At 35.2% G+C, this 26,841-nt stretch overlaps 1 protein-coding gene across 3 annotated transcripts in view; it reads left to right on the top strand.

The window, feature by feature from the left end:
- SLCO1A2 (solute carrier organic anion transporter family member 1A2) overlaps positions 1 to 26,203 on the top strand; it is a 48,447-nt gene extending 22,244 nt beyond the window's left edge. For 2 of the 3 annotated variants that reach the window (XM_068560667.1, XM_068560668.1), the window contains 6 exons: positions 747 to 942; positions 5,183 to 5,348; positions 13,007 to 13,179; positions 19,286 to 19,350; positions 19,908 to 20,025; positions 25,684 to 26,203. In XM_068560667.1, coding sequence (XP_068416768.1) covers positions 747 to 942; positions 5,183 to 5,348; positions 13,007 to 13,179; positions 19,286 to 19,350; positions 19,908 to 20,025; positions 25,684 to 25,900 — 935 coding nt within the window. In that variant the 3' untranslated portion in view covers positions 25,901 to 26,203. The remainder of the gene's footprint in view (positions 1 to 746; positions 943 to 5,182; positions 5,349 to 13,006; positions 13,180 to 19,285; positions 19,351 to 19,907; positions 20,026 to 25,683) is intronic. The other variant, XM_068560670.1, reaches the window with a different exon arrangement.
- Positions 26,204 to 26,841: the final 638 nt, after the last annotated feature.

The following is a 26,841-nucleotide window of genomic DNA, read 5'->3' as shown; positions in this document are numbered from 1 at the left end:
TACCTGGGACCTATCTCAAATATACTAAATTAGACTCTCTGGAATGGGACTTGAGAATGGATATTAAACAAGGTCTCCCAAGAGTGTGATTCAGTGAATAGACCCTGGCACTGTAAAGATGAAACCTAGGGCTGTCTTTTCCCTTTCTTTTTCCTTTTTTGGGGGGAGGATTGGGGGAGGGAGAGTGCTAGTCAGTAGTAGCAAGACATTAAATGTAAAGACACTTGACAATCACAGGCTCAGCAAAGTACCTCTAAAATACCTTGAGCTGAGTCAAATTCTTAACAATCAGAGTGGGAATAAAAAGCTGCAGAATCATACAAATCATTCTATGTATGATTATATAATACTGTATATGTTATATACAAATCATTATATATATAATCCCACCTGAAAGAACGGAAAGCAATAAATGACTGGTAGACTTTGACTTGCCACTTCTACCTAGATCCTAAGAAAAGAGATATAGACCATGATCCCTGCATACAAGAAATTTACAACTTACTGCTATTAATTAAATGAATGACAATGATAACAGTCTTCTAAAATATATTTCGATGTTGTGGGGCATTTAAAAATCTCACTGTATGTAATGCATAACTAAGTGGGGATAAATTTAATTTAGTCTTCTTCACTATGAGTTGGACCTAAATGGTTTTTTATGTGAGACATATTAGATAAATGTGTTATCATATTTTTTCCTTTGCTAAGTCACTTTGTACATAATATTTTACTTGTATTTATAGGTATTTATAACTTACCTCCAATATGCATTGGATATATAGTTGGTGGTTTAATTATGAAGAAGTTCAAGATTACTGTCATACAAGCTGCCCACATAGGATGTTGGTTATCCTTAATTGAGTATCTTCTCTATTTTTTGTGTTTTCTCATGATCTGTGATAATTCTTCAGTTGCTGGCATAACCACCTCTTATGAAGGGTATGTTGTTTTCTAATGAATGTCATACTCTTTCAAAAGTTAATAACATATTTTCTACAGTGATTACTCATGACCAGATTATTTGCTAATTGGAGTTAATGGCAGGAATTTGTGGTCTTTCTCCATCTTATTAAAGAGGTTGGGTATATATCACAGAGTTAGTGAGCTTATGATTGCGTGTGTGTGTGTGTGTGTGTTTGTCTTTGTGATATCCTAGTAGATAGTAAAATGAATATCACAGAAACTAGTTATGGTTTTAGGTTGTATTAGGATGTGTTATCCATATATTTTATACAACCATAAACAGGTAAAATTAAGAGTTGACTATACAGTCTCAATCACCTTTATATGGTTCCACGATGGGCTTAAATTTAACGTAACTGAATCCTAATACATGATATATTGATGCTTATATAAATTTATATATTTTATTTGTATAGGTATATCTATGTTGTTGAATGGTTTTAGATTTGCATTTTGAGGGTTATCTGGGTTCACAGGAAGGTTTTGCATAGTGATATGAATTTTTAAAAGTCATTTGTAGGACATATCTAGATAATGGAGTGATGAGTTGAAATGAAGAGCATCCTAAAATGGTCCCTTTAAAATTACCAAGGACTATACGATTGGAATAATATTAAATATATAATCATAAAAGTAATTTTATATATTGTCTTATTTGAGTCTTGCAAATTCCATTTAAGATAGCTGTTGTTATTTTCATTTTACAGATGAAGAATTGAGATTCAGAGAGATTAAATGACAAAGGGAGGTCATGGAAAACCTCTTCAACTCCATCAATATATAAGAATAGAATTTAAAATTGGTAAAATCTTAAAGATTATCTCCATCTCCAATTATCCTGATTCCCAGAGCAAATATGTAAAAAGGCATGATCTAGTCATGAGTCAGGACTTTAATTCAGTTTCCAGACTCCCATGCTAGCGTTCTTTTCATCATATTACATTGAACATAAGAAAAGTAATCTTGTTAGACCTTTAGATCTGTTTTTAAATTGAAGTATAGTTGATTTACAATGTGTTAGTTTCAGGTGTACAGCAAAGTGATTCAGTTACACACACACATATATATAAATATATATATATTCTTTTCAGATTCTTTTCCATTATAGGTTATTACAAGATATTGAATATAGTTCCCTGTGCTATACAGTAGTTCTTGTTGTTTATTTTATATCAACTATTCATTTTTTATATAATTCTATTTATTTCTTATAGTGTATATCTGTTAATCTCAAACTCCTAATTTATCCCTCCCTTCTTTCCACTTTGGTAACCATAAATTTGTTTTCTGCATCTGTGAGTCTGTTTCTGTTTTGTAAATAAGTTCATTTGTATCATTTTGTTTAGATTCCACCTAAGTGATATCATATGATATTTGTCTTTCTCTGAGTTAGACCCTTTTTAAAAAACTTTTTTTCCCTGGTTTTATTGAGATATAATCGACAAAAAAATCATGTAGGTTTAAGGTGTATAATCTGATGATTTGATACATTATATGTTGCAAAATGATTATCACAATAAGGTTAGTTAACACATCCATCACCTCACATATTTACAATTTTGCGTGTGTGTGTGTGTGTGTGTGTGTGGTAACTTTTAAGATCTACTCTCTTGGGAAATTTAAAACATACAGCATTGTTAACCATAGTCACTAGGATGTACATCGTATCCCCAGAACTTATTCACCCCGTCTCTGCAAGCTTGTCCCTTTGACCACGTTTCCCCATTCCTTTTCCTACCTCCCAGCAACCACCAATCTACTGTTTCCGTGAGTTCAGTTTTTTTAGATTCCACAAATAAGTGAGATCATATAGCATTTTTCTTTCTCTTTCTGACTTACTTCACTTTGCATAAAGCCCTCAAGGCTCATCTATATTGTCGCAAATGTCAGGATTTCCTTCTTTTCTATGGTGGTTGATATTCCATTTTGTGTGTGTGTGTGTATATATATACATATACCACATTTTCTTTACCCATTCATCTGTCAATGCACACATAGGTTATTTCCATGTCTTATTATTGTGGATAATGCTTCAATGAACGCGGGAATAGAGATATCTCTTCAATCGTCTATTTTCATTCCTTTGGATAAATACCCAGAAGTGGAATTGCTGGATCATATGGTAGTTCTATTTTTAATTTCTTGAGGACACTCCATACTGTTTTCCACGGTGGCTCTATCAATTTACATTCCCACCAAAAGTGCACAAGGTTTCCCTTTTCTCTACATTCTTGCCAGCATTTGTTACCTCTTTCCTTTTGATAATAGACATCCCCTTAAACATCCTAATAGGTATGAGGTGATATCTCATTGTGGTTTTGATCTGCATTTCCCTGATAATTAGTGATGTTGAGCATCTTTTCATTTACCGGTTTGGCTGTTTGTATGTCTTCTTTGGAAAAAATGTCTATTCAGTTCCTCTGTCCATTTCTGAATTAGATCATTTGGTTTTTGTTATTGAGTTGTATGAGTTCTTTATATTTTGGAAATTAACCTCTTATCAGATATATGATTTGCAACTATTTTCTCCCATTTCATAGGTTGCCTTTTCATTTCGTTGATGGTTTCACTTTCTGTGCAGCAGCTTTTTAGTTTGACGTCATCCCCCTCATTTATTTTTCCTTTTGTTACTTGTGCTTTTGCTGTCAAATCCAAAAAAATCATTGCCAATACTGGAGTCAAAGAGCTTACCCTTTATGTTTTCTTCTAGGAGTTTCATGGTTTCTGATCTTAAATTTAAATCTTGATCACTTTGAGTTGATTTTTGTGTATGGTGTAAGATAAGGATCCAGTTTCATTCTTCTGCACGTGGATGTCTGGTTTTCCCGCCACCATTTATGAAATAATGGGTTTCCCAACCCTATTGTATGTATTCCTGGCTCCTTTGTTGTAAATTAATTGACATACATGCATAGGTTTTTTTCTGGGCTTTCTATTCTGTTCCATTGATCTATGTGACTGTTTTTATGCCAATACCATACTGTTTTAATTACAATAGCTTTGTAATATGGTTTGAAACCAGGAAGTGTGATATTTACACCTTTATGCTTCTTTCTCAAGATTCCTTTGACTATTCAGGGTCTTTGTGGCTGTAGGATGGGCTCTGTGGCTGCCCAGGCTCTCTGGCCAGGCTTTCTGGATGGGTAGGACTGGAGGCTATACTTAACAGTTGGGTGGAGCTCCATGGCCAGGGTGGCCCATTGACTGGGAACCCAAATCAGGCAGAACTGCCAACCGAGCTCTCTGGCCAGATGGGGTCACCACTCAGCTCTGCAGATGGGCAGAGGCACTAGCTGGGATCCCTGCTTGGGCACTGTTGCAAGCAGGAATGCAGTTTACCAAGATCTGACTGCTGGTTGCTGTAAGTCCTGCCCCCCTCTCCTTCTCCAGTGGTCAAACCCCACAGATTCTCCCAGTGATCCCCTTGTAGAAAGATCTGAGTGGGCCTCCTGGAAAGCATTCCACAATCTGGGGGCACTGGGCTTCCTTTTCCCACTGGAGAAACCATAGGCTTAGGGGGGCTGTCTTGATGTGGTGTTGTACTAGCCTGGGGGAGGGACAATCTGCTCAGAGTGTTACTGCTGCTGTTATCCTTCTAAGGTCATCCTTCTTGGTCTCTGTGGCTCAGGAGGTGCTCCAGCCTTACAACTGTGTTCTGGGATTTTCACAGTGGTGTCTTGTTTATAGATAGCTGCTAATTGGTCTTCTTGATGATCACTGAACACGTTTTATACTAGAAGAATGTATTTGTTTACTCAAGTAGTTATGTTTCTGGAGCTAAATGTATTATATACATTATAAATTGCACTTACAGACTTTGCTCTTACAGATTTTGAGCCCTTGAGATTGTTTTTATAAAATATGATCTCTCTTGTTATTTTCCACCATGTGGACCAACACTGGGATTTGTTCATCTTCATTTTTGAGTTCTAATTAATACCTGGAAAAATACTTTCTGTATAGTAGGTGCTCAGTTAATGCTTGTTTATTGGCTTTTGTTTACCTGAAAGAGATCATTGAAAAACTGGCTGTGGTCACCAAAGTAAGGTATATTTTCTTGCAGAGTTATAGTATCCAGGCCATACATTGACAGTTGACAGATTTCTGCTTCTATTTTGGGGAGTAGAAGAAATATAATTGGGAACTGAGATGAAAAGAAAAAGAAAATGCTCTAATATTCTTTCAATATCCATGGCATTATTTTAAATCATTTCAGAGTGCAACAAGATTTACATGTGGGAAATGTCATCCTTGCTGACTGCAACATGGATTGTAACTGTCCAACTAAAATATGGGACCCTGTATGTGGAAACGATGGTTTGTCATACATGTCAGCTTGTCTTGCAGGTTGTGAGACATCCTCTGGAACAGGAATAAACATGGTAACACATCTTATTGGCCTTTTATACAGAACTTTTATTTTATGCACTGCATTGGCACATTCCAACGATGAACCGGGTCCATATTTGACAAAAGTAAAATTAAAGTCTTTCCTCAAAACCAAATTAAAATTTTTTATGGAAAAAATAAGTTACTTTCTATGTGCTCACTAAATTTATCTTTTACTTCCTAGATCTTATTTGAAATCTTCTGCATGTCTGAGCCCTGATCTTTAATTTCATAACAGTTGACATTATTACTTAATTTCATTTAAAAATACTCTAGACTGAAAAAAAAAACACTCTAGACTGAGATAAAGTAGGCAGTTGTGCTCTCAGTTAACCAGTCAATCTCTTTGCTGGGTTTTTTTCCTTTTTTCCTGTGTATATGTACACATGCACTTTCTGTATTTTTACATCCTGACAGGTTTTTAAGAAGATAGAATTGAGCATGTTTTCTTGCCTAAAAAATGTCACTTATAATGTTGGTTGGTAATCAAAATAAAATACAAATTTTGAATTTTTCTATTTTTTTATTGCTGGGTCAAAACATATACAAAATTCTAACGTTTTTAATGGTTATTTATTTATTTATTTAAAACATCTTTATTGGAGTATAATTGCTTTACAATGGTGTGTTAGTTTCTGCTTTATAACAAAGTGAATCAGTTATACATATACATATGTCCCCATATCTCTTCCCTCTTGCGTCTCCTTCCTTCCCGCCCTCCCCATCCCACCCCTCTAGGTGGTCACAGAGCACCAAGCAGATCTCCCTGTGCTATGCGGCTGCTTCTCACTAGCTATCTATTTTATGTTTGGTAGTGTATATATGTCCAGGCCACTCTCTCACTTTGTTCCTGCTTACCCTTCCCCCTACCCCTATCCTCAAGTCCATTCTCTAGTAGGTCTGTGTCTTTATTCCTGTCTTGCCCCTAGGTTCTTCAGAATCTTTTTTTTTTCTCTTAGATTCCATATATATGTGATAGCATACGGTATTTGTTTTTCTCTTTCTGACTTAATTCACTTTGTATGACAGACTCTAGGTCCATCCACCTCACTGCAAATAACTCAGTTTCATTCCTTTTTATGGCTGAGTAATATTCCATTGTGTATATGTGCTACATCTTCTTTATCCATTCATCTGTCGATGGACACTTAGGTTGCTTCCATGTCCTGGCTATTGTAAATAGAGCTGCAATGAACATTTTGGTACATGACTCTTTTTGAATTATGGTTTTCTCAGGGTATATGCCCAGTAGTGGGATTGCTGGGTCGTCTGGTAGTTCTATTTTTAGTTTTTAAAGGAACCTCCATACTGTTCTCCATAGTGGCTGTATCAATTTACATTCCCACCAACAGTACAAGAGGGTTCCCTTTTCTCCACACCTTTTCCAGCATTTATTGTTTGTAGATTTTTTGATGATGGCCATTCTGACCAGTGTGAGATATCTCATTGTGGTTTTGATTTGCATTTCTCTAATGATTAATGATATTGAGCATTCTTTCATGTGTTTGTGGCAATCTGTATATCTTCTTTGGAGAAATGTCTATGTAGGTCTTCTGCCCATTTTTGGATTGGGTTGTTTGTTTTTTTGAAATTGAGCTGCATGGGCTGCTTGTAAATTTTGGAGCTTAATCCTTGGTCAGTTGCTTCATTTGCAAGTATTTTCTCCCATTCTGAGGGTTGTCTTTTAGTCTTGTTTATGGTTTCCTTTGCTGTGTAAAGCTTTTAAGTTTCATTAGGTCTCATTTTTTTTATTTTTGTTTTTATTTCCATTTCTGTAGGAGGTGGGTCAAAAAGGATCTTGCTGTGATTTATGTCATGGAGTGTTCTGCCTATGTTTTCCTCTAAGAGTTTGATAATGTCTGGCCTTATATTTAGGTCTTTAATGCATTTTGAGTTTATTTTTGTGTATGGTGTTAGGGAGTGTTCTAATTTCATTTTTTATATGTAGCTGTCCAGTTATCCCAGCACCACTTATTGAAGAGGCTGTCTTTTCTCCACTGTATATTCTTGCCTCCTTTATCAAAGATAAGGTGACCATATGTATGTGGGTTTATCTCTGGGTTCTCTATCCTGTTCCATTGATCTATATTTCTGTTTTTGTGCTGGTACCATACTGTCTTGATTACTGTTGCTTTGTAGTATAGTCTGAAGTCAGGGAGCCTGATTCCTCCAGCTCCCTTTTTCTTTCTCAAGATTGCTTTGGCTATTGGGGTCTTTTGTGTTTCCATACAAATTGTGTAATTTTTTGTTCTAGTTCTGTGAAAAATGCCAGTGGTAGTTTGATAGGGATTGCATTGAATCTGTAGATTGCTTTGGGTAGTAGAGTCATTTTCACAATGTTGATTCTTCCAATCCAAGAACATGGTATATCTCTCCATCTATTTGTATCATCTTTAATTTCTTTCACCAGTGTCTTATAATTTTCTGCATACAGGTCTTTTGTCTCCTTAGGTAGGTTTATTCCTAGATATTTTATTCTTTTTGTTGCAATGGTAAATGGGAGTGTTTTCTTAATTTCATTTTCAGATTTCTCATCATTAGTGTATAGGAATGCAAGAGATTTCTGTGCATTAATTTTGTATCCTGCTACTGTACCAAATTCATTGATTAGCTCTAGTAATTTTCCGGTAGCATCTTTAGGATTCTCTATGTATAGTATCATGTCATCTGCAAACAGTGACAGCTTTACTTCATCTTTTCCAATTTGGATTCCTTTTATTTCTTTTTCTTCTGTGATTGTTGTGACTAAAATTTCCAAAACTATGTTGAATAATAGTGGTGAGAGTGGGCAATCTTGTCTTGCTCCTGATCTTAGTGGAAATGGTTTCAGTTTTTCACCATTGAGGATGATGTTGGCTGTGGGTTTGTCATATATGGCCTTTATTATGTTGAGGTAGGTTTCCTCTATGCCTGCTTTCTGGAAAGTTTTTATCATAAATGGGTGTTTAATTTTGTCAAAAGCTTTTTCTGCATCTATAGAGATGATCAAATGGTTTTTTTTAATATAATTTTAATTTTGTCCTTTATGTGACTATTTTCTTTTATTTATTTATTTATTTATTTATTTATTTATTTATTTATTTATTTATTTATTTATTTATTTATTTATTTATTTATGGCTGTGTTGGGTCTTCGTTTCTGTGCAAGGGCTTTCTCTAGTTGCGGCAAGCGGGGACCACTCTTCATCGCAGTGCGCGGGCCTCTCACTATCGCAGCCTCTTTTGTTGCGGAGCACAGGCTCCAGATGCGCAGGCTCAGTAGTTCTGGCTCACGGGCCCAGTTGCTCCGTGGCATGTGGGATCTTCCCAGACCAGGGCTCGAACCCGTGTCCCCTGCATTGGCAGGCAGATTCTCAACCACTGCGCCACCAGGGAAGCCCCATCATATGGTTTTTATCCTTCAATTTCTTAATATGGTGTATCACATTGATTGATTTGCATATATTGAAGAATCCTTGCATTCCTGGGATAAACCCCACTTGATCATGGTGTACGATCCTTTTAATGTACTGTTGGATTCTGTTTGCTAGTATTTTGTTGAGGATTTTTGCATCTATGTTCATCAGTGATATTGGCCTATAGTTTTCTTTCTTTGTGACACCTTTGTCTGGTTTTGGTATCAGGGTGATGGTGGCCTCGTAGAATGAGTTTGGGAGTGTTCCTCCCTCTTCTATATTTTGGAAGAGTTTGAGAAGGATAGGTGTTAGCTCTTCTCTAAATGTTTGATAGAATTCGCCTGTGAAACCATCTGGTCGTGGGCTTTTGTTTGTTGGAAGATTTTTAATCACAGTTTCAATTTCAGTGCTTGTGATTGGTCTGTTCATATTTTCTATTTCTTCCTGGTTCAGTCTTGGAAGGTTGTGCATTTCTAAGAATTTGTCCATTTCTTCCAGGTTGTCCATTTTATTGGCATATAGTTGCTTGTAGTAATCTCTCATGATCCTTTGTATTTCTGCAGTGTCAGTTGTTACTTCTCCCTTTTCATTTCTAATTCTATTGAGCCTTCTTCCTTTTTTTCTTGATGAGTCTTGCTAATGGTTTATCAATTTTGTTTATCTTCTCAAAGAACCAGCTTTTCGTTTTATTGATCTTTGCTATCATTTCCTTCATTTCTTTTTCATTTATTTCTGATCTGATCTTTATGATTTCGTTCCTTCTGCTATCTTTGGGGTTTATTTGTTCTTGTTTCTCTAATTGCTTTAGGTGTAAGGTTAGGTTGTTTATTTGAGATGCTTCTTGTTTCTTAAGGTAGGATTGTATTGCTATAAACTTCCCCTCTTAGAACTGCTTTTGCGGCATCCCATAGTTTTTGAGTCATTATGTTTTCATTGTCATTTGTTTCTAGGTATTTTTTGATTTCCTCTTTGATTTATTCAGTGATCTCTTGGTTATTAAGTAGTGTATTGTTTAGCCTCCATGTGTTTGTATTTTTTACAGATTTTTTCTTGTAATTGATATCTAGTCTCATAGCGTTGTGGTCAGAAAAGATACTTGATACAATTTCAATTTTCTTAAATTTACCGAGGCTTGATTTGTGACCTAAGATATGATCTATCCTGGAGAACGTTCCATGAGCACTTGAGAAGAATGTGTATTCTGTTGTTTTTGGATGGAATGTCCTATAAATATCAATTATGTGCATCTTGTTTAATGTATCATGTAAAGCTTGTGTTTCCTTATTTATTTTCATTTTGGATGATCTGTCCATTGGTGAAAGTGGGGTGTTAAAGTCTACTATGATTGTGTTACTGTTGATTTCCCCTTTTATGGCTGTTAGTATTTGCCTTTTGTATTGAGGTGCTCTTATGTTGGGTGCATAAATATTTACAATTGTTATATTTTCTTCTTGGATTGATCCCTTGATCACTATGTAGTGTCCTTCTTTGTCTCTTATAATAGTCTTTATTTTAAAGTTTATTTTGTCTGATATGAGAATTGCTACTCCAGCTTTCTTTTGATTTCCATTTGCATGAAATATCTTTTCCCATCCCCTCACTTTCAGTCTGTATGTGTCTGTAGGTCTGAAGTGGGTCTCTTGTAGACAGCATATATTCGGGTCTGGTTTTTGTATCCATTCAGCCAGCCTATGTCTTTTGGTTGGAGCATTTAATCCATTTACATTTAAGGTAATTATCGATATGTATGTTCCTATTCCCATTTTCTTAATTGTTTTGGGTTTGTTATTGTAGGTCTTTTGTGTCTGTCCCCAGCGGCTAAGGTTTGTTCAGTGGGTTGTGTAGGGTTCCTGGTGGAGGGGACTAGTGCCTGTGTTCTGGTGGATGAGGCTAGATCTTGTCTTTCTGATGGGCAGGTACACGTCTGGTGGTGTGTTTTGGGGTGTCTGTGGCCTTATTATGATTTTAGGCAGCCTCGCTGCTAATGGATGGGTTTGTGTTCCTGTCCTGCTAGTTGCTTGGCATAGAGTGTCCAGCACTGTAGCTTGCTGGTCGTTGAGTGAAGCTGGGTCTTGGCATTGAGATGGAGATCTCTGGGAGATTTTCGCCATTTGATATTACGTGGAGCTGGGAGGTCTCTTGTGGACCAGTGTCCTGAAATTGGCACTCCCATCTCAGAGGCACAGCCCTGACCCCTGGCTGGAGCACCAAGAGCCTGTCATCCACACGGCTCAGAATAAATGGGAGAAAAAATAGAAAGAAAGAAAGAAGAAGATAAAATAAAATAAAGTAATATAAAATAAAATAAAGTTATTTAAATGAAAAATAATTATTAAAAATATTTTTAAGTCATAAAGAAAAATAAAAAGTAAAAAAAAAAGAAAGAAAGAAGAGAGCAACCAAACCAAAGAACAAATCCATCAATGATAACAAGTGCCAAAAACTATACTTAAAAAAAAAAAAAAACGGACAGACAGAACCCTAGGACAAATGGTAAAAGCAAAGCTTACAGACAAAATCACACACAGAAGCATACACATACACACTCACAAAAAGAGAAAAAGGGGAAAAAAAAAAAATATATATATATATATATATATCGTTGCTCCCAAAGTCCACCTCCTCAATATTGGGATGCTTTGTTGTTTATTCAGGTATTCCACAGATGCAGGGTACGTCAAGTTGTTTGTGGAGATTTAATCCGCCACTCCTGAGGCTGCTGGGAGAGATTTCCCTTTCTCTTCTTTGTTCGCACAGCTCCGGGGGTTCAGCTTTGGATTTGGACCCGCCTCTGCGTGTAGGTCGCCGAGGGCGTCTGTTCTTCACTCAGACAGGACGGGGTTAAAGGAGCAGCTGATTCGGGGGCTCTGGCTCACTCAGGCCGGGGGGAGGGAGCGGTACGGAGGAGGCGGGGCGAGCCTGCGGCAGCAGAGGCCGGCGTGACGTTGCAGCAGCCTGAGGCGCGCTGTGCGTTCTCCCGGGGAAGTTGTCCCTGGATCACGGAACCCTGGCAGTGGCAGGCTGCATAGGCTCCTGGGAAGGGAGGTGTGGAGAGTGACCTGTGCTCGCACATAGGATTCTTGGTGGCGGCAGCAGCGGCCTTTGCGTCTCATGCTCGTCTCTGGGGTCCGCGCTGATAGCCACGGCTCACGCCCGTCTCTGGAGCTCCTTTAAGAGGCGGTCTTAACCCCCTCTCTTCGCGCACCAGGAAACAAAGAGGCAAGAAAAAGTCTCTTGCCTCTTCAGCAGCTGCAGACTTTTTCCCGGACTCCCTCCCGGCTAGCTGTGGCGACTAGCCCCTTCAGGCTGTGTTCACGCCGCCAACCCCAGTCCTCTCCCTGGGATCCAACGGAAGCCCGAGCCTCAGCTCCCAGCCCCCGCCCGCCCCGGCGGGGGAGCAGACAAGCCTCTCGGGCTGGTGAGTGCTGCTCGGCGCCGAGCCTCTGTGCGGGAGTCTCTCCGCTTTGCCCTCCGCGCCCCTGTGGCTGCGCTCTCCTCCGTGGCTCCGAAGCTTCCCCCCTCTGCCACCCGCAGTCTCCGCCCGCGAAGGGGCTTCCTAGTGTGTGGAAACCTTTCCTCCTTCACAGCTCCCTCCCACTGGCGCAGGTCCCATCCCTATTCTTTGTCTCTGTTTTTTCTTTTTTCTTTTGCCCTACCCAGGTACGTGGGGAGTTTCTTACCTTTTGGGAGGTCTGAGGTCTTCTGCCAGCGTTCAGTGGGTGTTCTGTAGGAGCAGTTCCACGTGTAGATGTATTTCTGATGTATTTGTGGAGAGGAAGGTGATCTCAGCGTCTTACTCTTCCGCCATCTTGAAGCTACGCCTTCCAAATTTTGATTCTTATTGAAACCTGGGAACATAAGATTTCAAAAAGGGTTGACTTTGTTCTGTTTGTGAAATAAACTATATTTTTTGAAACAAAACTTTGTTTATTGGTAAGTAAATATTTCAACTGAGCATTCTGAAACAAATTTTATTTGTCATATTTAGCATGTAGCAAAACAGCACGTGTTTCTAAAAAGCATGACTTTAAGGCAACAGAGCTATTGCAAATTTACTCAAATTTAGAAAGAAATACCCTTTTTCGGAAACCACCCTTCTATGTATTGTTTCACGAGATAATCCTGAGACACTATAAAGGATATGAGAACAAAGGGAACAAACTGTCCATCTTGACCTCATTAGGAATGCAGAAAATATTTGAGATTTGTATTCAAAAGTTTCCTTCCTTAAATGGGATAATATATTATTTTTGACAGGTGTTCCAAAATTGTAGCTGCATTCAAACACCAGGAAATTCATCTGCAGTTCTTGGGCTATGTGACAAGGGACAGGACTGTTCCATGATGCTCCAGTACTTTTTAATCTTGTCGGTGGTCAGCAGTTTCATCTATTCTTTATCTGCCATCCCTGGATATATGGTTCTCCTGAGGTACAAGAATTATTTTCTTTATTTAGATTTATTTCTGGTTATTTAGTAAGGGAGCTTTTTCTAAGAAAGCCACTTGAAGTCCACAGTATCTAAGAATGTGGTGCTCTATATATACCATTTATTAAGATTTTCCCATTAAACATTGTTGAATTTTACCAAATTTTAAAGTTATCAATAAAAATGTTCATCTGTTGGTGTTTGCCTCCCTATCTTTCCTACCTTATTTCTTAGAGTTAAATTAGCGAACCTCTCATTGTTTAACCCGAGAAGAGACACATTTATATTTTAGGGTAAACCATATGAAATGATCATTTTCCTAGGTACAGAGTGGTTGCCTAGCTGTCATTTCTTATAGTTCAACCTATAGGACAGCAGAGTTTAAAGCTGTCGGAAGTCTCAGTTTCACCAGTTACTACCCACAGGGCAAAAGGCAGGTCAATTGATCTTTCTGAGCTCCTTTTATCTTTAATTAAAAAATGGATATATAATGAATGCTCAACTGTCTTATAAGGCTACTGTGAGACACAAACGTTGAAGGGCTTACTGAAACTAGGAAATTGCAGAGCTAGGATTCAGACTTAGGTTTATTACATGTATTTTTCCAATTACAGCAGCTTCATGCCTTGCAAACAATTCTAAACATGCCTAGTAAACAAAGTGCATTGTTTTCTCTTTTCTTCATCTTGAAGCAGAGTTAAGTTGATCATAATTCTCAGTTCATAGTTTATCCTAGGTGAGGTAAGGTTTCCCTCTTGTTTTATTTCACTTTATTTTAATTTTTTTCATTCCATTCCCCACTTCCTATCACCACCGGCATCTATATTAATATGATAGACATATGTTCTTAAATACGTACTTTCCTTTGTAAAATATTAAGTTTTTTGTGTATTGTGTTTTATATTACACAAATAGTGTTGTGCCATAAATTTGTTTTGGTTCAAAAGGCACACAGATACATAAATTCACCAAGTACTGCTATACACCAATAACTTATGAGTTACAAGTACACCAATAACTTATGAGTTATTCTCGTACCATCAATACATGGGAATTTCTACTTCCTTATAGCCTCACCAGCACTTAGAATTATTGAACTTTCTGATTTTGACTCTTCCAATGGGTGTAAAATGGTAGCTCACTGATGTTTTAATATGTGATTTCCTAATTCAATGAGTTTAAGAATTTCTTCAAACTTTTTTCTAGCTATTAATGCTTCTGCTTCAAGATGCTTATTCATTATTTTTGCCCATTTTCATTATAATTCCTATACTTTTCTTGGTGAATTATAGACATTAATCTAATATTGTTTACTTGATACAATTATCTTTTCCTGGTCTCTCATCTTTCCTTTGAATTTTTTCATAGTATTTTTTATGAAATTAAATCCTAAATTTTGTTGTACCGAAATCTAACAGTTTTCTTGCCTGAGAGTTTGTGTATTGGGGAGTCATATTTCAAAAGGGTTTCCATATTCCTAATTTATAAAAGTATTCCCCTAAATTCTATCCTACTAGCTATACAGCTTTACCTTGTTCTTTAAGTCATCACAAGTCTATCTTTATGTGTGGCTCAAGGGAGAGAGATATTCAGTGTTATTTTTCTCCAAAAAATTAAGTAGTTTTCCCAGCATAATAGCACAAATAAGAGGTCTTTTTCCCATTGATTTGTGGTGCCATCTTTATCATATTTAAAGTTTTTATATAACATGGGCCATTTTCATTCTTATTCTGTTCCACAGTTTATTTGTTCTCATACCAGTGACATTGCATATGTTAATGTCTCATACAGTAGCTCTTCCTCACCCACCCACCACTTTCACCTTCACTCTTCCTTTATTCTTTTCTTCCTAAATTGATTTAGGTATCAATGCATGGATCTTTATACTCACCTATGAATTTTGATTGTATGGATTCTATATATTAATTGGAGAAACTCTGACATCAAATATTTGTGAACATGGAATATTTTTCCATTTATTTAAAATTTCCTTTATAGATACTACACACACACACACAATATATATATTATATATATATATATATATATATATACACACACACACACACAAAATGGTACCATGTACAATTGCAAATATATATGTACCCATATATATCCAAACATACATATATGGACATGTACTTATTTGTAATTTAACATGGTGTTATTTTCTTTTATATTTTCTAGTTGGTTATTGTTGGTTTAGAGGAATGCTGTTGATTTTTTAAAGTTTACTTTTTATCCAGCAACTTTTCTTATTTTTTCTAATAACTGGCTGATTTTGTTAGGTTTTCTATGTAGAAATATGTTCACATATGGAAAGTTTTATCTCTCACTTCCAAACCTTACATATCTTAGGTTTTAAAACTTTTCTTACAGCATCAGCTTGGACCTCCAAAAGTGTGTTAAACTATTTGGTGATAGTGAGTATTCTTGTTCTTTTCTAATTTTAATGGAAACCATGTAAAATTTTTCCATTAAATATGATGCTTGCTATAGATTTTTAGTATGAGTTTTCATCTAGTTTCTGAGTTTTTAATAATAGAATCAGTATTAAACTATCAAATATATTTTTCTTCATCTAGGAAAAAATTTACATATAATCTTCCAACTCAGTACTTTTAGTGTAGTGGAAAAAAGTGATAGATTTTTTTCTACATTGAACTGCTTGCATATCTAAGAAAAACCATACTTAATCACAATATATTTTTGTATATGATTTGATTTAAATAATAATTTATTTAAAATTATTATATCTATGTTGATAAGTAAAACATACCTTTTACTTCCTATTCTTTTTTGTTTGTTTTTTTTGGAATCTTTCTAGGCCCACAAAATGAATTAATAAATTTTCTATTTTTAAACTTCTGGAACAACTTGCATTAAATATCTGTTTGTTGAAAGTTTTATGAATTCACCTGTAAAACGATGTGTACTTTGGGCTTATTTTGTCAGTGATACTTGGTTATTATTTTCATTTATTTAATGTTAGTGTCTATTCACATTTTCCATATCTGCTTACACCAGTTGTATACTTGTTAGTGTATGGTGTTTATAATATTCTTTTATCATTCTGATATTCTCTGATATATCTGAAGGATTTTCCATTTTTTTCTGTATTTTGTTTATTGCATCTTCTTTATTTTTTTTTTCTTGATTATTGTTGCCAGAGGCTGTTTTATTTTTCTTTTTTAAAGAACCAGTTTTTGGTTTGATAATCTTTATTTCATCTATTTCTGCTCTTTATTTTATTTATTTTAAAATATTTTTCGGGCTTCCCTGGTGGCGCAGTGGTTGAGAATCTGCCTGCCAATGCAGGGGACACGGGTTCGAGCCCTGGTCTGGGAGGATCCCACATGCCGCAGAGCAACTGGGCCCGTGAGCCACAACTACTGAGCCTGCACGTCTGGAGCCTGTGCTCCGCAACAAGAGAGGCCGTGATAGTGAGAGGCCCACGCACCGCGATGAAGAGTGGCCCCCGCTCGCCACAACTAGAGAAAGCCCTCGCACAGAAACGAAGACCCAACACAGCCAAAATAAATAAATAAATTTATTAAAAAAAAAAAAAAAAAAAAAAAATTTTTCCTTTTGGGTTTGCTCTGCTTTTCTTTGTCCAACTATTTGAGTTTAACACTTAGATAGTTTGCTCATTTTGATTAATGTAAATAAAATCATACATTTCCTTGCAAGTATTGCTTCATTTATATTTGAATTAGTATTTTCCATGAAGTTTACTTCTAAATCTTTTGTAATGTCTTTTATGTTTGCTCCACCAAACCAAAATTTATTTATGTGTTATATAATTTCCATATCTATGAGAAATTTCTATAGGTATCCTTTATTATTGTTATTTCATTTTCATGTTCAGAGAATATAATCTGACAGATGCGGGGTTTGGGGGGGGAAATATTGAGGCTTTCTTTGGGGCATAATGCATGTTCAATTTTTGAGTGTTTCATGTGTTTCTGAAAAGAAAGTGTAACTTCTGCATCTTGGATATACAGTTTCCATATTTCTTGGATTGAAGTTAATCACTGTGTTATCTAAATTTTGTAAATCGATGCTTGTTTTTTGTCTGCTTAATTCAACAGTTTTTTGAAGATGGATGTTAAAATCTTTAAAAATTGCTGATGTATTTCTTCCTATAATTCTGTCAGTTTTTTAATTTATATATTTGGAGGCTATACTGTAGGATGTAAATGTGTCTTTGTTCATTATACTTCTATTATTAGCAGCACTTAATTTTCTTCTTTATCTTTTAGTCATTTCTTTCAGGCAATTCTATTTTGTTTCATATTAAAATTGCAGTACTGGCTTTCTTTTGGTTCACTGCTTCCTGTTACACCTTTTTCCTTCCCTTTCTTTTCAATCTTCAATCTTCTATTTCACTTTATAGACAATATGTTAGATCTGATTTTGTAATTTCAGATTGGTGAGTTTAACCCACTTATATTTACTGTAATTAATGTGATAGGGCTCTTTTGCCACTTTATTTCATATATTCTATTTATTTGACTTTTTGCTTCTTTTTTTGCTTTCCATTGTATTTATTGGATTTTCTTCTGCTGCTTTAAAAGTCATATCTTTCCAATGGCTAGCCTGATTATTGAAATTCTTAGCTACATTTCTGTTTTACTTATCAATTTCAAAACTTTTCAGTAATAATATCTACTTTCTATTAAGATGAATACTTAATCATGCTCTCAGCTCTCTTCATATCTTTACTCTCTTCCTCCAGCTCTTGCCAAGATCACATTGTTGAATTTAACACCTGGATTTTTATGGATATACTTATGCTTTTCTCTATTTTTGTGGAATCTTCATGGATCTCCTACCATGATGGTAGAGAGATGCAACATCTATGCTACTCTGCCAGTTTTTAGGAACTATTTTAATTTCTCTCAGCATTTTCCCATAATCTGCATTTTAAGTTTTCTTTCTTATTTCTGGATACTAGAAATTAATGTTGTTATTAATGTCAAATAGTGACAGCATTTGGAGAACAGTTTAAACTGTTTACAATTTCTTAGCTATAAGGATTTCATGCTCTTGTGAGATCATAAGGTGGTATATTAGAAATAGAGGAGAAAGAAAAATTCTTCAGTAAAATTTAAATGCCTTATTTTCTGTATTAAATGGTAATTATGGGAGCAAGAGGGTCATGCTAGGTCTCCTGGCTTTTCTTACTTCCTTCTCAGTAAAATCCTTGATGCTGTCTAAATAACCTACGTGTTAGATAGATAATGATCAGATCAACTGTATCTCAGTCTATGACGCTGAAGAGTTATTTGAATTGGTAAAATACTTATGCCAAGAAAATGCCAATAATATGATGTTTTTGCTAAAAATGTACTACGTCCTTTTGTGAAGAAAGCTGCTTTCATTTTCTCAGCTTTGAGTTAATCAAAAAGGGAAGGGAATACAGAGGAACTCTGCAGGTGAATTCTTGGAGCAGGTAGCCGTGCTGATGTTGAAGTGAGTGGAGCACAAAAAGTGCCATTGGGGAATTATAGTCTTCATTTCTACTCATAGGAATTTCAGGCAACAGTGAAAACATCAGGGAATTTCTAGAGAGAATGGAGGAATCTGTGCCACTCCTGAAAAGATACCAAGTCACTTAAAATATGTTTGCTTTGGATTTTTTTCATCACTTTCCTTTGAAAATTTTTATTCTGGCTTTCTTTTCTCCTTACATTTATTTTTTAAAATTCTTGGCTTTTCTGTATTTTGTTAATACAAATAATTTAAATACACCTAGGGTTGCATTGTTCTTGTTTTAGGCTAAAGTTTTAACCATTAGAATCAAGAAATACCATCCAAGAAGAGGATACTGGGGTTGAAATCAACTGATATGAAACATTTTCTTCCTTGATAACTTTATGATAGAAATGAATGAGCAAAAAGTGATGGATAAAATGCCAAGGACCAGAGGTGGGGCTCCTGTGAAGGTTATGAACTGGATAATCAGGCCTTGAATAACCAAGACCTGAGCAGGCAGGAAAATTTTCTAAGGCTCAGTGTGTTACTAGCACACAAACAGTTCTTTTAAGAAACTGTGGTAGATTTTAAATGTCTATTTTTTAAATTTATGAATTCATTTATTTTTTAGGTGTATCAAGCCTGAAGAGAAGTCTCTTGGTGTGGGATTGCATGCATTTTGCACAAGGGTATTAGGTAAAAATGGTCATTTTTCCCAACATCACATCAGACCACTATTAAACACTAAGTAGATGAAATCACTCCCTCAGAGTAACAGTCTAGCAAATATCCCTTCTGCTTGTAAACAACACTTTGTAATTAGTGTGAGAATGAAGAACAAAAAGAAATAGAGAACTTCTCTTTTTTATTTGAAAAAGACCTACCTGACCTTAATTCTACTTTTCATCAATGCAATTTGAAAAGCAAAGGAACAGGAAATGCTTTGTTAAAGTATAATGTGCATGTGATTGGCCCAAAACATTGCAGAAAAAAAATGTAAAGAATCATTAATTCAGTGTTTTTCTCTACTGATGATATTTATTTTGCATTTATCCTTCAGATTACTTATTTTTTATAATCTAAAAACTTTACAGTAAAAGTAACTTCCAGTTTCTAGAAGTAAAATTTAGAGCAATAGATGTATATTTTGTTAAACTTTATTTGTTCTACGAATAAAGTTAAAATGTTTCCAAACAAAACAATATATCTTCTTACCTTGCTAATGGATTCTTCTTTCTCCGTTTTAATTGTAGCTGGAATTCCCGCACCTATATATTTTGGAGCTTTAGTGGACTCCACATGTTTACACTGGGGTACTTTGAAATGTGGTGAGTCAGGGGCATGCAGGATATATGATTCCACCAACTTCAGGTAAAGATAATTTTTTAAATTGCTTTCTAAGCATAGACCGTGTGTAAAACGGTACCATTCATATCTAACATTTTCTTTGTCAAGGGACTAGATTACTTTTGCCTTTGTTTCCAGAATAGATAGTGGTACTGTGTCTCCAATTCTTATTTATATACTAGAATTTTATTTCCTCAATATTTTCAAAGTACTTGATAAATATAAGCATAGGTGGCTTTCAAAAGCTTGTTCCTTAAATTGGTTGCAATCAATATATTGTTGAAGGTCATGGCTGTACAGAAGCTACCTATCTCAATTATATTACTCTCAAGTATCCCCATTGAATCCTACATCATTTCAACATCTTACTAGGTTAAATCCTTACTTCCTTTCACTATCCACTTCTGATCTCTAAAATGGTATTTTTTCTCCCTTATTAAATTTCGCTGACACAATATTCTTCATGTCTCTTAAAGCTTTATTTATTTTTTTAATAACAGACCTGATTTTGAACAAACCTCGTATGATAATATTAACCTGTTTTTTTAACAAAACTCTTCCATTTTTCTCTTTTTGTTTTCACATTCTTTTCCATTTGGAGACCTGGATTTTGTTTAAATTTATATTAATTTCTCCTTATGGGGCAGTAAGAAAACTCATTTTCTAAAAATGATTTAGCATTATCTAAAATAGTCTCAGGTCTTCTCTTGATCAGTAAAAAGGATGTATGTCAAGAACTGTGAAGAGAGCAGACAGAATGAGATTCATGTTTTCATCAGTTCCCCTTTCCCCTGAAGTTCCACAGGGGTAATATGGAGGGGGGCACAGATACATACTGTGCATGCAGTGGGTTTGCATCACAATTGAAGAAAGCCAAGGATCCCTAGTGTAGGTTGGCCTCATCCTGCTGCTTTGATTCCTGTAGATAGTAGCTTTGATTAAATGCTATTTCAGACAAAATTATTATATTTGGTACCATCCTCTGTCAGTCAGGTGAATTAGAGTGACCAATGAAGTGTACTCATGAGAAAATTCATCAGAAACTAATACAATGTAGAAACAAGAGTTACATGTTGATGGACAATTCTTCATGGGTTCCTTGAATTTTGGCATATCATGTCAGCAGACGCTTTTGTTCTGAACTATCTTTTCAAAGATGTTTGAACAGTAAGTGACCTTGGAAGATAAAAATGGTCTTTCCCTCTGGAGCAGAGTTTTCTGTCCAGGATGATAAAGGTAACATCTCCCTCTGAGGCAAATGTTGGCAGATTTGCTTGCAACCCATTTAAATGATAGGGATTTCCTAAACTCAGGATTGCTTAGCTGTGACCCGAACCCAGTGGTGTGCACAACATTCACCTGGGTCTCCTGTGTCCCCACTTCGGGACTTGGGGGGTGAAAACTAACCTGAACATGAAGCTTGTGCTGATTGCTGTAAAAAAGTCCTTTGTCTCTGACCAAGGAGTCTTGTATCTTCTGCCAGTTTCCATGCAGCTATGGCAGGCTAACTTGTTAGCTTAAAATCCAGGTAAGATCTAGGACTCTTTTACAGTTCTTGAGAACAGAAATACTGATTAAATTAAAAACTGGCCAAAAATATAAGGATGATCACTTACATTTATTACCATCTAATGAAAAGCGGGGAAAGGATTAAGGAATATTTGATGGAAGTAAGGCATAGGAAAATAAAAACACACAAAATAATTGAAAATAAAGCCTAAATATACCAGGTTTCACAATAAATGTAAACCAATTGAACTTGCTTCTTAAAAGATAATGCCTTTCATATTGAAGTTTTCCAAATTCCAGCTACATGTTGTTTACAAGAGATAGCCTAAAAATATAATGCAAGGCAAGGTTGAAGATAAAGGTCAGAAAATGTATACCAGACAAATATTAAATCAAGCTTCTGTGGTTATATTAATGACTGTAAGACAAAGTAGAATTTAAAGTGAAAAGAATTAATAGAATTAAAGAAGGATGTTACTTAATAATAAAAAAAAAACACTTCACCAAAAATATATAACAATCATGAACCCATATAAATCTGTCAACATAAACTCAAATATATAAAACAAAAATTCACAAAATTACAAGAAGAAATCTACAATTAGAGTGGAAAATTTCAACACACTTCTACAACAAGTGAATATAAAATACAGATGAAAAATTAGTGAGAATATAGAAGATTGAACCATCCAATTGTGCAAAAATTATGTATTAGTAGATATATAGTGATTTTTTTTTAACCCAGCTAACAGCAACCATAGGAAAATGATGCAAACCTCATTGTAAAAGAGAATTAAAAAGAAACCCTTTTGCACGTTATTACTGTGATACTAAGGAGGAAATAAGATACAGATACACCCAAGAACTAGACCAAGTGACCTGCTCCCTCTGTGATTATTCCCAGTATCACTATGAAAAGAACTAGGAAAGGCCTAAGAACCTGGGGGACTGGGAAAAGCAAAGGGAAAATGATCAAATTTGGAGGAGTAAATACAGAGAAACAGAACAGCAAAGAAAACCAAAATCAACAAAGAACAGCAACAAAATACTCAAGAAGAGCTTGTAAACTGAAATGTTAAAATACATGAATAAATCCAACAGTAAGAAAGACAAGCACATAAACTACCAATTGAAACATAACTTTATTCCAGATTAAATTTAATCTAATGTAAGCATCTGACAAAGACTTTAAAATAAGTATGTTTAACCAGCTCGATAGGTTTAAAAATAATAAATTGATGGCATAATACCCATTAAAAATGAATAAGAAATTATGAAAAAAATTCTAGCAGAAATAAGAATATCAAAAAGAACTCTTGGAAATATTAGAGATTAAATGGATAGCATTGAAATAAAAAGAATCCTAAATACATAATAAATTTCAAGTCAACATAAGAATTGGTGAAATGGAAGAGAGTACAGAAGAATTTATCTAGAATGTAAATCAATGATTTGAACTGATTAAACAAAAATGAACTACATAAGTAGTGTTAAAGACCAATTAGCAATTAAAGGCTATATCTCAGAAATTTTCTAGAACAGAGACTAGAGGAAATGGCAGAGATAAATTAAAGAATTAATGGCTTAGAATTCGTTAGAATTTAATAGAGACATACATTTTCAGATCAAAAGTGCACTTCAAATGCCTAATGGAATAAATTAAATAGGTATGTCAGAGTGAAATTACAAATGCTCAAGAGAAAGAAAAAACATAAACACTACCCAGAGAAATAAACATGTGGCTTATAAAGAAATAACAATTAGACCAATAGCAGATAGGTCATCAACAACCATAGATCCTAATATCCTTATGATCCTTATTGCTTTGGGTTTGGGTTGAAACAAAAACACAAACCAGAGAGCAAGAAGTTGGCACATGTGACTACACATAAAATTAAAAAAAAATTTTGCAACAGAAAACACCATAGACAGTGAAGAATGATAGAACACAAATTGGAAGCATCCGGAGCTCTCATACACTGCTGGTGGTGAATAAAAACTATTGAAAAGAACATTTGGGCAATATTTACTAAGCTGAATCCTCTAAGATGCTTACACATATTTTAGAGAAACTCTTGCTCACATGCACAAGGAGACATGGCAACAAAGGTATGTTGCAGTTTTGTTGATATTTAAAAAAATTTGAACAAAAGCGTCCCACAGGAAAATGGATAATAAGCTGTGGTGTGTTTGTTACCGAACTCAGGTTCGGCTGCTCACCACTCAAAAGCCAACACACTGAGAGGCAGTGTCAGTAGAAAGGAAAGGTGCTTTAGTCAGAAAAGCTGCCGATCTGGGGAGAAGGTGGACTCGTGTCCAGAGACCAACTCCGAAGATTCTGCTTAGCCATGACAGTTTTTAAAGGAAAAAATGTTGAGGGGCGGGGGGCGCGGGGAGGGTGGGAAGAATCTCAGTGACTCATGGAGGCAGGAGATTGGGTTCTGCATCATTCCCACCGAGTGCAGACTGGCTGACTCTCTCTTCGGATGTTATCTTGCCTGAATGATCTGCCTGCAGGATTGCTAAGGGAGCTGTTGGGAGCAGAGAGCTAAACGTTCTTTAACTATTTAATTCTTCACTCTTACTTCTTTTTAACTAGGAAAAGAATCAACAGGCTAGGCAAAGCATGGTGTGCGTTAAAGAAAGCGTTAAGTCGGGAGTTAGTTTCAATTGTTTAGTGATTTCGTTCCTATAATTAGGGTTTTAGAGTTAGAGGGAGACAGAAATGGGTAAACAGGAAAGGGGCAGAAGAGTTGCTTTCATGTTCATACATCACAATGTCGTTCAGCAGTTAAAAGTAAATGATGTAGGACTACATGTATGAGCCTAGTTTTAAAATGGTGGGCCAATAGGAAAACTTTCAAAATAAAAAAAAGAGCATTATGCCAATTATTTAAAATGTGAAAATATATACAATAATTGTATAAATGACGAATGGATACATGCAAAATTCAACCATTTAAAAAACCTGGATGGTGAGTACAAGTATGCTTAACTCTTTTTTTCCTGCATTCTTGAAATGTTTCCTAATAAAAGAAAATTTTTGAAGTAGAAAACGAATATAAGGAGCAGAAATTAATAAACAGACTACACACCATAGAGGTAACCCCCAAAAAGCTGCGCTTTCTAAAAGATTGAAATATAATAATAACAATAATCTGGAAAGGCAAATAAAGAAAGAGAAGAGGCACAAATAAACACTATTAGGAACTGAAAAGGAAATATAAGTACAGATACTTAGGAATTTTATACGTAATAATTTGGAAACATGTTAAATAAGGGTTTTCTAGGTAAATATGTACTATCAAATTTTATGCAAATATATAGAAAACATGAATAGTTTCATAGCCATTTAAGATATTTGAATCAGTCAAAAATTCTCATCTTCCAAAGGCATCAGGTCCAGAAGTTTTAAGGCAAGTATTACAAACCTTCAATGAACTGATGATTCCTGCATTATACAAGTTATTCCCAGAAACGGAAAAAGAGGGAAAATTTCCCAATTCATTTTACAAAGCTAGTGCAACCTCGATATTGACATTAGACAAGTTCCGTATAAGGAAAAAAGTATAAGCTGATTTTACTTGTAAATATACATGCAAAAAATTAACAAATTGAATCCAGTAAGGTATAAAAACTAACAAATAGAGTTTGTTATGGAATTATAATAATAATCTTGGATATTCTGCTAATTACATACAGAAAAATGATTCAGTGATATTTTACAAATTCACAACTAAAACCCTGAGCAAACTCAGAAGAGGAGAAAGAAACTTCCTTAACCCGATTAAGATCATCTAAGAAAACACAGGAGTAAATATTATAATTAGTGGTGATTCTTTGGAAGCATTCTCACTAAATATTGAAATAAAACTGCTATCCCTGTCAGTATTAAATTTAAGTGGAGGAGTCTATTCAATGTAAAAAGATAAAATAAAAACAGTAACAAAAGATTAGTGAAGAGGGAAATAAATTTCGATCTTCTGGATAAAAAAATCCCAAAACTCATTTTAACAAACATTAGAATTCATAAGTGAGTTCATGAAGTTCATTCATAAGGTTGACGTGCAAAACAATTAGCTGCTGCTCTCCTTATGAGAGTAAAATATTAATAATTAACAATATGCAAAACTATCTTTGTAAGTTTTAATATGTTTTAACTCTTTTTGATAGATACGTCTACCTTGGATTGCCAGCAGCGCTAAGAGGATCAAGCTATATTCCAGCCTTTTTAATCCTCCTTATTTTGAGGAAGCATCGTCTACCAGAGAAAAATGCCTCTTCAGAAACTATGCTTGAGGCCAAGTTTACAGGGAAGGAAAATGAGGGCAAAGAGATGGATCAAAATTCCAAAGTTTTGAATGATGATGAATTGAAAACTAAACTATAACGCTCTTTTATATCATGCTTCGCAGAATTGGAGAACACACTACAACCTAATTGTTTTTAAAATCAATAGAGGTACTTACTGCAGGTAATTTTTCCTTGTCTTTAAGAACCTCAACATTTTTCTTTACTCAAGGTAAAAAAATGTTCACTGATGGTATTTCTGAGGCAACAATGGCATTTGAGATCTTCCTCAGAGGGACATTTATAAACAACCTTCAAAATAGGATATTAGAACCAGATTTATTTTTATGTTAAATTGCTAAAACAGCAATTTCTCTTTTCACTCATGCAAAATAAGGGCATATTTCCCACATCCTTTCCAAATGATTCTAAAAATTTCCTATTAGGAAAATCTATTTAATTCCATTGAATTTCTGCTTTGATATCAGGATTATTTAGAGACTGAAATTCTTATCTTCTTATGTGAATATTTAAGTATTTTATTCAAATTTATCACTTCATGTGAAAGGAGAGTAAATCTTTTTAATCTATTTTGGAATTGTTCTTTACCTCTTCCTATTCATTCCAGACATGATTCTTTTAAAATGGATTACTCACTAATATGCCATCACTTGATTTCAATTCATTCCCTGCTTTTTGACTCATGTCATATATTTGCTCATTTTGTTCAGAGTACTGACACACTTAATCAGGTAATTAAAAATCATGTAGCAAAGATTGTTGGATTTTTTTTTTTCAGCAATTCAAACCTGGCAACTGAACTCTCTCTTAAAAACAAATGTCTAAGTCAAAGTATGAAAGGTCAATATTAGAAAAACACTAGTCCTTTTTTTTTCAGTATTTTTTAATTAATTAATTTTTGGTTGTGTTGGGTCTTCGTTGCTGTGCATGGGTTTTCTCTAATTGCATCGGGCAGGGGCTACTCTTGGTTGCGGTGCACGGGCTTTTCAGTGTGGTGGCTTCTCTTGCTGCAGAGCATGG

This window comes from Eschrichtius robustus, chromosome 13, assembly GCF_028021215.1.
Source record: "Eschrichtius robustus isolate mEscRob2 chromosome 13, mEscRob2.pri, whole genome shotgun sequence".
NCBI lineage: Eukaryota > Metazoa > Chordata > Mammalia > Artiodactyla > Eschrichtiidae > Eschrichtius > Eschrichtius robustus.
This window is presented reverse-complemented; position numbering and strand designations above follow the sequence as displayed.